Genomic DNA, 13,281 nt, shown 5'->3' with positions numbered 1-13,281 from the left:
TCTCTCTCTCTCTCTCTCTCTCTCTCTCTCTCTCTCTCTCTCTCTCTGTCTCTCTCTCACACACACACACACACACACACACACACACACAAGGTGTCAGATCAGGGTCAATGGCTTCAGAATGAGGAAAATGGTAATCAAATTTGTTGCCACACATATTTATCAGCCTGAGGAAAACTGGAAGCTATGAGGTCTTTGGAGTATTGCTGACGGTAATACAAAGGAATATAAATCCACATACACCCGTACACCCAGAAATGTCCCAAAGTCCACTTGGAAACTCCTCAAAATGATGCCCTGATCCAAGATGGCGTCCCAAATTGCCCTTGTGAAAGATGGCGCCTAAGAATGCCGTTTCTCCCTCGACTTCCTTTTACTGGAAGTAAAAAAGGCTCCGCCTACCACAAAGATGGAAGTACAATTTAGTCGGGTTTTTTTTTCCTGTTTCTGGCGAAAACTAGTAGGACTCTAGTGAGGTCCCCAAGTATACCGTTTCTCTTCGGAGCCTGTAACAACTCACACACCCACGTCGGCTCTAGCCGGCATCAAGTTTGAAGCGAACGGAAGTGCGGCAGCTCTGGGGCAGTCAGTAGTCTGGGCGGGTCGAGGAGACACTTCCGCCCCTCATCAATATGGCCGCAGGCTGGGACTGCGCATGAGCAGCTGTCTATGGCGAGACCTAGATCCAAAGACGGAGAACGCTGCCGGGGGAAATTGGCGACTGAAGCGGCCTGGGCGGGTGAGTGCGTTGGAGGCAGCCCGAGTCCCGAGACCAGGTGGATCGGCAAGGCGGGGCACCTTTGATTTTGCTGGAGTTTCTCAGGCAAGGCCACGCCTGGGCACCGAGCCTTTGTTTTGGGGGAAGGGGCCGTGCCTGGCTCTTTATCTCCTGCCCTGCTTTGTGGGCCGAGCTTGCTCCCTGCCCTGGAGTGCACACGTCCCACCCGCCTGCGGTGTCCGGCTGCGAGCCGCAGGCCTGGGAAGGTCCCCGGCGCCCTTTCCCGTCTCTCCTCCACCGAGCAGCCGGGGCGCGGGCGAGCGGGGCTGGGCCGGCGGGGTCACCGCGCGGGCTGCGGGGCTCGCGCCTGGCGGGTGCTGAGGTCCCCAAGCGCCTACTACTAGTTGGTGGACCTGGAGGTAGACGTCTCGTTCTCAGGCAAGGTCCTGGCGCCTGAATTCTTTGGGAACTTGATCTGGTTTTTCAGGGTTTTTTTCTTTTTTTTCTTTCTGACTTTGCGTCTGTGCTTGGTGAGGGTATTTGCTGGGCTCCCCTTTTGAGCATGCAAACCACAACATCCTACGCTGATTTCCGTGTGACATATTATTAATGTTCAGGAAACACTTCCGGATGTACAACCAAGATTTGAGTAAGTAGCCTAACGCCGTTGCTGGGTGGCCTCAAAAGTTGCGCTGACAGCTGTGGGCTATACAGTTGCCTCCCGTGCCTTGCCCTCTCTTTCATTGCCTCCTCCTGCAGGCCATGCCACTAGCTTCGGAGGAGCTCTTCCTCCGCCGGTGTGAGGATGGAGACCCTAGGTGGTCGGTAAACCCGGACGCTGCCTCCCTTTGCAGCATTACTTTGTACAGACAGTTTCACTTTCACTTCCCTTTTTGTTGTTGTTGTTGTTGTTGTTTTTACCGTTTTCATTGCACACGGTCTTTCCAAGGCTTATTATCCGCTAAACTAAGATTTTCTTTGGATTAGAAAGATTTGGAGGATCTTAAGGGTAGAGCATTTAAAAAATCTTGTCCTTTCTTGTTGAGATTATTTAATGCTTTGTATGCAGCTGTTTCTTTCTGGAGGCATCTGACTGTACAGTTCTTTGTTTTTCCCGTTCTCTGGCGGGTTGTCAAAAGTCCTAAGGTAGGAACATTGTAGATAGATTCCTCCCCCATTGTCTTTTCTCCTTCAGAACCCTGAGCCTGGAGATTTTCTTTCCCCCTTCTCCTGAGGCTTAGTTGATTTGGAGTTGTCATGGCAACATTTTAGCAACTGTGTTGCTCTACAGGCAGCCTTGCTGAATAAAATAAAGAAGCCTTGAATATCATGCACTTGGGCACTGGTGTTTGTAACAGATGCTGTAAATCTGGACTCTCCCAAAACAAGAGCCCTGACAGCAGAATGGTGCTCAAGAGCCAAACCTAGGTTTTATGCATAGTGATGGTTTCCTAGTGGCAAAAAAGATTTCAGGTTTTTTTCCTTCTTAGATTTGAGGACTGGAATTTTTTTGTTGTTGTTGTTCTTATTTTATTTTGAAACAGGCTCTCTCTCTACATATCCTTGGCTGTCCAGGAACTCACTCTGTAGACCAGGCTGGCATTGAACTCATAAAGATCTGCCAGCCTCTGCCCCCTTCGTGCTGGGACTCTGTGCACCAAAAGTCCTGGTGAAGACTAGAATGTCTGTCTGTCTGTCTTCCTTTTTGCTTTTTGGGGACAGGGTTTCTCTGTGTAGCTCTGACTGTCCTGGAACTATGTAGAGCTGGCCTTGAACTCAGAGATCTGCCTGCCTCTACCTTCTGAGTGTTGGGATCAAAGGCTGGCACAGCCACCTTCCAGCTTTGAATTTCTTTTAGTACAGTTTGTGTTTGAGAAGCTGGAAGAAGAATCAGGGAGTGTGGTGGGTATTTGTTACTAGTTTTGATAGTGGTGGTCTAAACTTTGCCCTAGCTGTTCCTGTGAAGCTGCTGTCACAGAATATAATAGCTTTAGTAGTGATCCATAATGTAGTGATCCATAATAGCTTCTTTTCTTTTTTCTTTCTTTTTTTTTTCTTCGAGACAGGGTTTTTCTGTGTAGCCCTGGCTGTCCTGGAACTCACTCTGTAGATAGACCAGGCTAGCCTCGAACTCTCGAACTTAGAAATCCACCTGCCTCTGCCTCCCAAGTGCTGGGACCAAAGGCGTGTGCGTGCGCCACCACCGCCCGGCTCATAATAGCTTCAAAAATCACCCTGAGACACATTGTTTCTCAGTATTCCAGGATAACTGTCTCCTACCCACCAGGAGTTGGGATGAAAATGGAGGGGCAGCTGGGTGGTGATGACCACGCCTTTAATCCTAGCACTAGGTGGGCAGAGGCAGGCAGAATCTCTTTGAGTTCAGAGGCCAGCCTGGTCTACAGAGTTGAGTTCCAGGACGGCCAGGGCTACAAGAGAAACCCTGTCGACAAGAGAAAAGTTATGGTGTATATGTGCACATACATACATGTGGTGGGCCGGGCACTTGCGTTAGACGACTTTCACGAGTTATTTTTTGCCTCTTTTGTGTGTGAGGGGGTTGTTTTTGTTTTTGAGCTATGAGTTCTCTGTGTTGTCCTGGCCAACCTAGAACTCTGTAGCCCAGGCTGGCCTTGAACTCAGAGACCCACTTGCCTCCATCTCTCAAGTGCTGGAATTAGCTGTTGGCAGCACACCCTGTTTGCTGAGCCATCTTAACAGCCTTTCTTTTGGTTAGAGGAGAGCCTTAGGGGGTCAGTTGTTGTCTTTCCACGTAGTAGGAGCAGGGACTCTTCATCGCTACGTTGGCACCCCACTTCTGGGGACCATCTTGTCTCCAGCTCTGCATCAGGTGTCCTGCGATTACACGTGCTCACACTCCTGGTCCCTTTCTTGTGTACATTTTAGGCCTCAGGAGTTAGACTTTCATTCCCAGTGCTTCTCCAGCTGTCGCCCAGTTTTGTTTTGTTTCTGGACAAGTTCTTGTAGCCCAGCCGGGTGTGAGACTAGCTTTGCACCCCAGGGTGGCCTTGAACTCCTAATTCTTTTGCCTCTACCTCCTAAGTATTGGTCTTACAGGCATGGGCAAGCACATCTGTTCTCTTTCTCTGTAAAGTCTCATTCTACACCCAAGTCCTGTCTCAAACTTGCGCCATTCCTGTCTTTTCCCTGAGAGTCAGGATTCCAGGAGTGAGCCACCATGTCCATGAAGAGTCTCTTCTTCAGTCACTGCAGGCCAGCCCTTGCCATCAGAATTGGGGGAGTTGACTGCGCTTTGCAGTGATTGGTTTGTTTTCCTGGCTGTGTCTTCTTAGAGCCTAGGTTCTAGGCCTGGAAAGCTGCTCAGTTGCCTGGCCTCACTGCAAACTATGGTTTCCACCAGGATTTAGCATTCGGGCCTTTGAGGAAGGAGCTACGAAGTCCTCTGAAAGAAGGCCAGTGACTCGGATGAGCCCCCTCACAGAGAGATGAAGGGGTGAGTGAAGAAGAATGCCTGGGAGAATGCAGAATGACTAAAGCTTTAGATTTGAGAAGACCTGGGTTCGGGTTCCCAGCTTCATCACTTACCAGCTATGTGATTTGGTTTCCCTATCTATAAAGCTGTAGTGCTACTTACTGTTATCAGGGTAGTATGCACGGTGGTGGCAGTGCATGCCTTTAATCTCGGCACTTTGGAGGAGGTGACTTATTTTGTTTTGTTTTTTGAGACAAAATAATCTCTACATAGTCCTGGCTGCCCTGGAACTGTGTAGACCAGGCAGGCTCCAAACTCACAGAGATCTACCTACCTGTCCAGATTAAAGAATGTGCCACCATGAGCCAGCAGTAATACTGTCATGGTCTGACCTAGCCTAACATCTGTTGTGGATGCCAGTGAGTTTGGGAGCCATGTTACTAGGTCAGTGAACTTCTCACATCTTCCATTTGTTTCTTGTTTCTGTTTCACCACAAATAGGCAGCAGAAAACAGCTGAAACTGAAGAGGGGACAGTGCAGATTCAGGAAGGTGAGTGTTGTTACAAGTCAGGACTTATGAGCTCATCCTCGCCTCCCTCTCTCTTCAGATGACTGGTCCATCTCCTACGTACTGTGTGTCTTTTAAATGCCATGCAAGTAGAACAGGGAGAAAGGCAGTTAACTTCTAGATCTTTCTTTGCCTCTTAATTTAGGTGCAGTGGCTACTGGAGAGGACCCAACTAGTGTAGCTATCGCCAGCATCCAGTCAGCTGCCACTTTCCCTGACCCCAACGTCAAGTACGTCTTCCGAACTGAGAATGGGGGCCAGGTAAGGGAGGGGGCCAGGTGGCTGCAGATGTCACCTGGGGTTGGGAGTAAGGGAGGGGCATGAACGTGTTTGGGTAGCTGTGGCTGGGAGAACGAGATGAAACTGTACTATTGGGATGCAAATTGGAAGCTTAGAGATTGGTGTGGGGCTGGGTATGCTAAAGCCTCTGGGAGAGGGAGTCTGGGGGGGGGGGGGGGGGGGGGGAAGAAGGGACAATTGTTAAGTCTGTCTCTGAAAGATTCCTGGGACTTTACATATGCAAATACAAGAGGCTGTTCTGAGAGGGCCTGTGACTCTGGACACTAACTCTTGTCTTCCCCCTCTTCCTCCTCCTCTTCCTTCTAGGTGATGTACAGGGTGATCCAGGTGTCTGAGGGGCAGCTGGATGGCCAGACGGAGGGCTCTGGCGCCATCAGTGGCTACCCTGCCACTCAGTCTATGACCCAGGTACTGGGGGAGAGATTGTGAGAGGACTGGAGAGCTTTTTAGCAATAACTAGGGAGCCAACAGGGCGGAGGGGTGGAATTTGGGACAGTGGGGTGCATCTCAGGCCACTTTAGCCCAAAGCACCGGGTCCAGGTGTGTTCAACCTTTTGTCATCAAGACATTACCCTGTCATCTACAAAGATCATGCCTAACATGGAGTTGGAAAGGTGGCTCAGCACTTAAGAGCATGTCTTGCTCTTACAGAGGACCTGAGTTCAGTTCCTAATAACTGCATGGTGGCTTGCAACCATCTGGTTTCAGGTGACCTCCATAGGCAACACACACACACACACACACACACACACACACACACACCATATACATACATTCAGGAAAAATGCTCATATCATACACATAAAGATAAATCTTAAATATATACTTGAATTAAAAAAAACACCTCATATTTTAAGTAAGTAACTTTAGTTTTGTGTTGGGTTGCATTCATAGCTATCTTTGGCCATGTGGCTTTCTGTGTTTCTCCTTCCTTCTGCAACGGAACAGAACCTTGAGGGCGATAGAGCTCCTCTCTGCTCTCCTCTCCCTCCTCAGGCAGTGATCCAGGGAGCTTTCACCAGTGACGATGCCGTTGACACGGAGGGAGCAGCTGCAGAGACACATTATACTTACTTCCCCAGCACCGCAGTGGGAGATGGGACAGGGGGTGCCACATCTGGGAGTACCACAGCTGTCGTTACCACCCAGGGCTCAGAGGCACTACTGGGGCAGGCAACCCCGCCCAGCACAGGTGAGACGTTGCATAAGGACGGTAGCCTGAGGGCTGGGCTGTGGGGTGTGGCAGGGCTCTGGGCTTTAGCATGTGACTCTTAGTAATTATTAAGATCAGAGCCCTGCTTGGCGCACACCTTTAATCCCAGCACTTGGGAGGCAGAGACAGGCAGATTTCTGAGTTCGAGGCCAGCCTGGTCTACAGAGTGAGTTCCAGGACAGCCAGGGCTACACAGAGAAACCCTGTCTTGAAAAAAAAAAAAAAAACAAAAAAGCAAAAAAAAAAAAAAAAAAAGGATCAGAGCACAGAGTGAGTCTGAGCTGCTTTACGAACTGGTGGGAGCATGTTCTCAAACGGGTCCCAAGGTCTAGATAAGGTTCCTAGGTCCAGGTTCTGATAAAACCTGCCTCATACCTTCACAGGTCAATTCTTTGTGATGATGTCACCACAAGAAGTATTGCAGGGAGGGAGCCAGCGATCAATTGCCCCCAGGACCCACCCTTATTCCCCGTGAGTGACCTTATCTGTTATTATGAGTGGTTTTAGTGCCTGCCAAGTCTGATGTAATTCCTCACCCTAAACACCAGTCTTGGTTTTATTTGCTTCTTTTCCTTGGTCTGGCCACCCTGGACTCTATTACCAGGAAGTCAGAGGCTCCCAGGACAACTCGAGATGAGAAACGGAGGGCTCAACATAACGAAGGTAGGTGGTATCCAGGTGTGAAGCCAGGAACAGCCTAAGTAGATTTGGGAACTGGAGTGTGAGGAAAGGAAGGCTGGTGAGTCACTCTGTCCTTCACTCTGCCCTACAGTGGAGCGTCGCCGCCGGGACAAGATCAACAACTGGATTGTACAGCTGTCCAAAATCATCCCAGACTGCTCTATGGAGAGCACCAAGTCTGGCCAGGTCCTGGCAAGACCCTGGTAACGGGCAGAAGGCTAGAGTTCAGAAGGCATTGTTAACAGAAATGGTGTGGAGTAGAGCGTCCTGGCAGCCCTCTTCATAGCAGTCTCTGAGATGCTGCATCCCCACTCTGAGGGGAAGCAGCCCCAAAGTGTGAATGTGTACGCTCTTGGAAGGCAAGCGAGGTGTTCGAGGCCTTCACCCTCACTTTGTTGGCTTTGCCTTGCAGAGTAAAGGTGGGATCCTGTCCAAAGCCTGTGATTATATCCAGGAGCTGCGGCAGAGCAACCACCGGCTGTCTGAGGAGCTTCAGGGGTTAGATCAGCTGCAGCTGGACAATGACGTGCTTCGGCAGCAGGTCAGACGAATCCAGCACGGCCCCCTTGGCAGCCCTGCAGCCACTGACCACGCTTCCCACTGTCCTCAGCCGTGGCTGTGCAACTGAGTTCATGGCTTAGCGGTATCAATATTTTTTTTTCCCTAATCATTTCCATTACTGCTTCCTTTCTGTGCAGGTGGAAGATCTTAAAAACAAGAACCTGCTACTACGAGCTCAGTTACGGCACCACGGACTAGAGGTCGTCATCAAGAATGACAGCAACTAACTCTGGGGGTTCAGGGCCTTTGGGCCGAGAACTGCAGACAGCCCAGGAGCAACAGGCTAATCCCATGCACCTCCTTCACGGCCTACTTCTGGCGTGGGGCTCGGGGGAGTTTGGCAAGTGTGCTTTTGAACTGAGGCCCTATGGTGTGGCAGTCTGCAGTGAGTGGTGTGAGACACAGTGTGGACGTACACCGACAGCCTCACCTGCTCCCACCGCACAGTCCCCAGGCCCTGGTGCCCCTTTGGCACACTGCATGTGCTGTCTCCTTGGTGGACACTGGACACACTGAATCTGGGCTTGCCATGTGCTTGCTTAGAGTGCCTGGGAGAGGGTATGTGGGCCTAGTACCTCCACTGGTTCTTCCTTTCTCTGAAGCAGAAGTTAAGATATGTACCTGATTACTCTGGGGAGCAGACTTACTCAAGAGGTGGGGAAGAATGCTAGCTAGCTGGCTGCTATCCCAGGAACCAGTAAGCAGCTGAGGCCTCCATAGAAGGCTCTGGAGCCAGGGGGAACTATAGGCAGAGGAGGGTTCACTGAGAGCCTTTCCTGCTCCAGGGATGGTTCTTTTTATTTCTTGACATTTTTTTTTTTTTTAAGATAAAATTGTTTAGAGCCACAGTTGTCTGTCTTCCTCCTTTTGTGGGGCCCTGGGGGAAGGGAGAGTGCATATTACTCTTTGACCGGTAAGGGCTGGGTCAACCTTTGAGTGGGGTGCTACTGTTCTATACTCATTACCCCGAGTCCTGGTACCTGTGCCAAACGTGGGTGAAATTTCCGGCCTAACCTGGGCAGTCTATAAAGGTTTCAACTGTGAGTGAGTGTTTATAGGTATCACCAACAGGTGCTATCAGATTCCCTTTGTGTGTGTGTGTGTGTGTGTGTGTGTGTGTGTGTGTGTGTACTCCAGGGGCCATGCCCTTGCTTCCGGTTCCGGGCTCTGGTTGGGCTCTGGGAGGGAGAGGGAGATGTTTCGGGTTACAGTTCTGCATCAGAGTCACACAAGTGCTGCTGCTGGAACCATGGCTGGAGGTACCTTGAGAAACCCCGGGGATGTGAGTGTGACGCGGGATGGGGATGTGAGTGTGAGACGTATGCTGGTCCCCTGGGTAGGGTTGTTTGTGGAGAGAGGAGCATGGGCTGTGGCTGCAGTTCTCAAACAGCTACACTGGGCTGGGAAGCTGCCAGGGAGGGGAGTGCAGAGGCCACAAGTGTCTTGTGGTCCCTTGGCCCTCAAGTCTTTTATGTCCTCTTTCCCAGTGCCTACAGTCTCCTTCAATGAACTCCGTTTACTCCTAGCCTCAGGCAGGGCCAGGCTCTTCGATGTTCGATCTCGGGAGGAGGCAGCAGCTGGTACCATTCCTGGGGCACTCAACATCCCTGGTATAAGATTTCCCTTGTTTGGCAGAGGAACAGTCCATGATGGTCTTAACTAAAGGAGCCTCATTTAGTACGCAGTGAGGGCAGTGCTGGTAGACATAGTGCCTTATATTTGCTCAAGCCAGCCCTCAGGTTCCCAAGAGAAAGGCTAAATGGAGATAGATCCTGGCAGCGGAACTAGCTTATCCAGTTTGAGGGGATAGCAGGTGGCCAGAGGGGCAGATCCCCATCTGAATGCTGACTTCCCTGAGGCTGGATGCTTTAATCCACTTTATCTCCACTGCCTGCCTAAGACTCAGGAAGTGGCAGCGTTTGCTGGCCTAACTTTGCACTGGTACGTTCTTGTCTTTGAGGATGGTATGGGGGTGGGGGTGGCCACCATATGTTGTTGGGACAGTCCCTGCAGATAGGCTGCTGCTGGGATTCAGCTCTTTCAGCCCCGTCTTGTGAACCTCGGTGTACCACGGCTTTCTGTCTCGTCCTCTCTCAGTGTCAGAGTTGGAAATCGCCTTGAATATGGACCCAGCTGCTTTTCAGACTTTGTACTGTGCTGAGAAGCCCAAACTAGAAGACAGGAATCTTATTTTCTTCTGTCAGATGGGCAGGCGAGGTCTCCAGGCCACACAACTGGCACAAAGTCTTGGATACACAGGGTATGACAAGCATACATAACACATGCTAGCTGGGGACTCATGGGGACTGTCTACTGGACTATCCTGTCCTCAACATTTCTTTTTCTCCACAGGGCTCAAAACTATGCTGGGGCCTATAAAGAATGGCTGGAGAAACAGGGCTAGATAGAAGGCTTACTGGTTTGTGACGGTTCTCAGGGCCACTTTGCTGGGCTAGGCAAATCCTTGTGGTACTTTACACATGAAAAACTCAAATAAAAAGCACATTTAATGAAGTATTAGACACATTTAATTTGTCAAGTGGACAAAAAAATGGTTCTAGTGTTAATCTAGTGTTAATCAGGACCCTTGTCCATTCGTCTGTTCCCTACCACCCAATTAAAGCAGTCTGCTGAACAACCAAAACTGACTTAAACAGCACTTTCCAGCACAGAGTGCACATCAAATAATTACCTAATAGCCTTTAAAAACTCTTGGAGCTAGGTTGTGGGGCAGTGGGTTGTGGGACACTGGACTATGCCACCAGACAGAAAACCTGGTGAGGTTGAGTGGATTCAGGATCTAGGTTCCTGCACTGGAACACACACCCCATTGAGAGGACTGTGACAATCAGTCATGTAGGGACAACACCTGAAGTCATTCCACATGCAGATGAGGCATCCCTAACATCGCACACCAAGCAAATTGAAAACATCTGCCTCTAGAGCCCACCCCACCCCCAATGTTTTTTAAGATCCTATCCACAAGGAGTAAAGTACACGAGGTATTTCACCAAAGATCGGCTGAGAGTGCCTGTCTTATTGAACTGTAACACTCCAGGGAAGAGTGTTCTCTCCCAAGCCTTTTGTCTCTGGACTTCGACTTCATGCAAGGAGCTGGGTGTGCTAGCCTGCCTGACCGCAGCCACTTCCTGCTCCTTGGCCCGAAACTACCCACTGCGTCTCACTGTCTTCCCCTTGGAAAGCTGTAACTCTTTGGCTGCTCTGGCTGAGCCTGAGCCCTTCAGATCCCCTTGAGCAGGGGCAGTGGCAACATTACTTGAGGTTCTAATGTGGCCTGGGCTACATTGTGAATTCTGGGATAGCCTGGGTACCGGATAAGTTCTATGCAGCCATGGTACCATAGCAGAACCCCTGTATCAAAAGGAAGAAAAAGGCCTACTGTGCTTGCTTGATGGCCCACACCTTTAAATTACACCACTGGAAGGCAGAGGCAGATGAATCTATGTAAGTTTGAGGCCAGCTTGGTCTACATGGTGAGTTGTAGGCCAGCCAGGACTACGTTGTTAGGCACTATCTGAAAAAAAAACTGAATCAGAAAAGAAACAAACCCACATATGGGTTGGTGAGATGGGCCAACAACTAAAGACACATGTTTTCAAGCTTTATGGCCTGAGTCCAATCCTTAGGACCTACAAGGAGGAAAGACAAACTCTACAGGTGAAGTGGAAACTTCTAGTTCTTTGGAAAGTTATGTCAAGTAATGTTTCGCTGGAGCACACAGGTAAAAGGATGTCTTGCTAAAGCAAACACATGAAAGACTTCTCCTGAAGTGGACACAGGTGAAAGAATGTTTGGCTAAGGCAAACACATGAAAGGACGCTTGATAAAAGAGCATAAATATGACCCCGCAGACAGTGGGAGATGCGCCCTGAGCCTCAGTTTGCTCTGCCTTGCTATTCTTCGCTAACATACACACGTATTGGTTCTCCTTACATAGCATTGTTAAACTCATGGTAACTCCGACATTGAGAGAAACTCATTCCAGTGCAGCTTGCCCCTTCTGCAGCCTTGCTTGCCCAAGGCTGGTTGGAGAGCCTGGAGTTTCTTTTATTTTGGGGTTTGTTTGTTTTTTTTTTCTTTTGTTTTTGTTTTTTTTCGAGACAGGGTTTCTCTGTGTAGCCCTGGCTGTCCTGGAACTCACACTGTAGACCAGGCTAGCCTCTTGAACTCAGAACTCCGCCTGTCTCTGCCTCCCAAGTGCTGGGATTAAAGGCGTGCGCCACCAACGCCCGGCGAGCCTGGGGTTTCTTCAGGATTGAACTATAGCTTCCTGGTTCTGCTTGCTGAAAGAACTGGACTGTAGCTGGTGGTTCATGCCTGGTGTCTGTCTGCCTAGAGGACTGGTCTGCAGCTGCTGAATCATATTTACTGTTTGCTACTGGACTGAACTGTTACCCAAGAAGATCGAGCGCACCCCCAAAGAACTACTGCTGAGCAGGTCCACTTCCCCCACATCCTAGTAACTTTTCTCCTCCACTACCTCTGCTGAGTGGTGGGCTAGAGGAGAGGGTAAAAGTAGGTTGCCAAAAAGTTATACCTACGTACAGGTTGACCTTACATATGTGGCATACGCCCATATACAACACACACAAAATAAATAGTATGTATTTTTATAAACCACATAAGAAAGTATTCCTTCGGGCTGGAGAGATCCTTCAGCAATTAATAATACTGAGCATTGTCTGTTCTTCCAGAAGACCTAGGTTTGAGTCCCAGCACCCACAGGTCATAAGGTCAGCTTATGACCATCTGTTACTCCAGTTCCTTGGGACCTGATACTCTCCTCTGGTCCCCTCAGTCACACATTCGCTGGTACACACACAACACCCGCACACATAGAAGGAAATTAAAAGTTTAAAATTTTATTCCTCTAGCTAGAAGAGCAGGCTGACTCAGATAGGAATCCAACTTTCTGATTTTTCAAGGATTTGAGGTAATGTTATCAGACAGGTCCTGTTTTCTTTGCCCCCCCCCTTTCCTTTTTCTCTGTCTCCGGCTTTGGGCATCGGCCAGCAGCCCCCTGCAGCATCTGTCTCACTATCTACATTCTGTAACTTCTCCCACCCATTCTCAGCTTCAGTCACTGAGGCAGCACATCCTCTCCTGGGCTTCTGGAATTTAGCCAGAAACTGGTGCCTTTAGTTTTTGTTTTCTCAAGCTCTCCAGGTGCTCCACTCCTGAGCCTTGCTCACAGTGCCTGAGGCTGCAGCTGAGAGCCATGTTAACCTCGGGGTCTGGTAAATGGCAGATGTCAGGTTTTCTCCGCAGACCTCATCTCTGACTCTGAAATAGATTGGGCAATCTCTCACTGTGAGTCTATACACTCCTCCATCATCTTTACTAGGGATCATAGTATTTCTTTATGGTTTTATAATCATGAGACAACAAAATACAGTTTAGTTCATTGAAGGATTTTGGTTTTGACAAACCAAACAGGGTCTTATACACTTTAAACTTTTTAATGTAGTTTTTGGAGATAAGGTCTCATGTAGTTGAGTTGAACTCCTGACAGTTCTGTTTCCATTTTCTGAGTGCTGAAACTACAGGTATGCCATTTTATGTGGTGCCAGAGATTGAACCCAGCCCTAAGACTTTTATAAAGCATTACAGGTGAGATGGTTCAGCCAATAAAGTACTTGTTCTTAAGACAACTTGAGTTCAATTTCCAAAACCCACAGGGTGGAAGAAGAAAATCAACTCTTGCAAGTGTCCTATGACCTTCACACACACATAAATAAATATAATTTCCTGGAGAGATGGCTCA

General features: G+C 49.3%; 2 protein-coding genes across 5 annotated transcripts; both read left to right on the top strand.

The window, feature by feature from the left end:
- Positions 1-83: 83 nt before the first annotated feature.
- Usf1 (upstream transcription factor 1) lies at positions 84-8,344 on the top strand. 3 transcript variants are annotated; one of them, XM_028787743.1, is made up of 11 exons: positions 84-739; positions 4,101-4,193; positions 4,674-4,723; positions 4,887-4,971; positions 5,348-5,449; positions 6,038-6,233; positions 6,638-6,725; positions 6,859-6,917; positions 7,027-7,121; positions 7,348-7,476; positions 7,634-8,344. In XM_028787743.1, exons 5-11 carry the CDS (start codon positions 5,351-5,353, stop codon positions 7,721-7,723), a joined length of 756 nt encoding a protein of 251 aa, XP_028643576.1. In that variant the 5' UTR covers positions 84-739; positions 4,101-4,193; positions 4,674-4,723; positions 4,887-4,971; positions 5,348-5,350; the 3' UTR covers positions 7,724-8,344. The 3 variants fall into 3 exon arrangements, with proteins under 3 accessions (XP_028643576.1, XP_028643574.1, XP_028643575.1); XM_028787741.1 differs by having other exon boundaries at positions 4,887-5,002; XM_028787742.1 differs by lacking the exon at positions 84-739 and adding an exon at positions 1,150-1,367 and having other exon boundaries at positions 4,887-5,002.
- Positions 8,345-8,435: 91 nt separating this feature from the next.
- Positions 8,436-10,010, top strand: Tstd1 (thiosulfate sulfurtransferase like domain containing 1). 2 transcript variants are annotated; one of them, XM_028787746.1, is made up of 4 exons: positions 8,436-8,755; positions 8,984-9,106; positions 9,594-9,756; positions 9,849-10,010. In XM_028787746.1, the coding sequence occupies exons 1-4, from the start codon at positions 8,692-8,694 to the stop codon at positions 9,898-9,900; spliced, it is 402 nt and encodes a 133-aa protein (XP_028643579.1). In that variant the 5' UTR covers positions 8,436-8,691; the 3' UTR covers positions 9,901-10,010. The 2 variants fall into 2 exon arrangements, with proteins under 2 accessions (XP_028643579.1, XP_028643578.1); XM_028787745.1 differs by having other exon boundaries at positions 8,436-9,106.
- Positions 10,011-13,281: the final 3,271 nt, after the last annotated feature.

The sequence above is a fragment of the Grammomys surdaster genome, unplaced genomic scaffold (genome assembly GCF_004785775.1).
Source record: "Grammomys surdaster isolate TR1022 unplaced genomic scaffold, NIH_TR_1.0 125672, whole genome shotgun sequence".
Lineage (NCBI taxonomy): Eukaryota > Metazoa > Chordata > Mammalia > Rodentia > Muridae > Grammomys > Grammomys surdaster.
The sequence above is the reverse complement of the archived record's forward strand: the minus strand, read 5'-3'. Positions and strand labels throughout refer to the sequence as shown.

Excerpts from the sequence above, each read along its gene's own strand:
- Usf1 (XM_028787741.1), top strand. Across the intron at positions 6,234-6,637 it reads GGCAACCCCGCCCAGCACAG|GTCAATTCTTTGTGATGATG; the intron begins GTGAGACGTTGC and ends ATACCTTCACAG. Across the intron at positions 6,726-6,858 it reads AGGACCCACCCTTATTCCCC|GAAGTCAGAGGCTCCCAGGA; the intron begins GTGAGTGACCTT and ends CTCTATTACCAG.
- Tstd1 (XM_028787745.1), top strand. The coding sequence starts at position 8,692 with ATGTTTCGGGTTACAGTTCTGCATCAGAGTCACACAAGTGCTGCTGCT. Across the intron at positions 9,107-9,593 it reads TGGGGCACTCAACATCCCTG|TGTCAGAGTTGGAAATCGCC; the intron begins GTATAAGATTTC and ends GTCCTCTCTCAG. Across the intron at positions 9,757-9,848 it reads CAAAGTCTTGGATACACAGG|GGCTCAAAACTATGCTGGGG; the intron begins GTATGACAAGCA and ends TTTTCTCCACAG.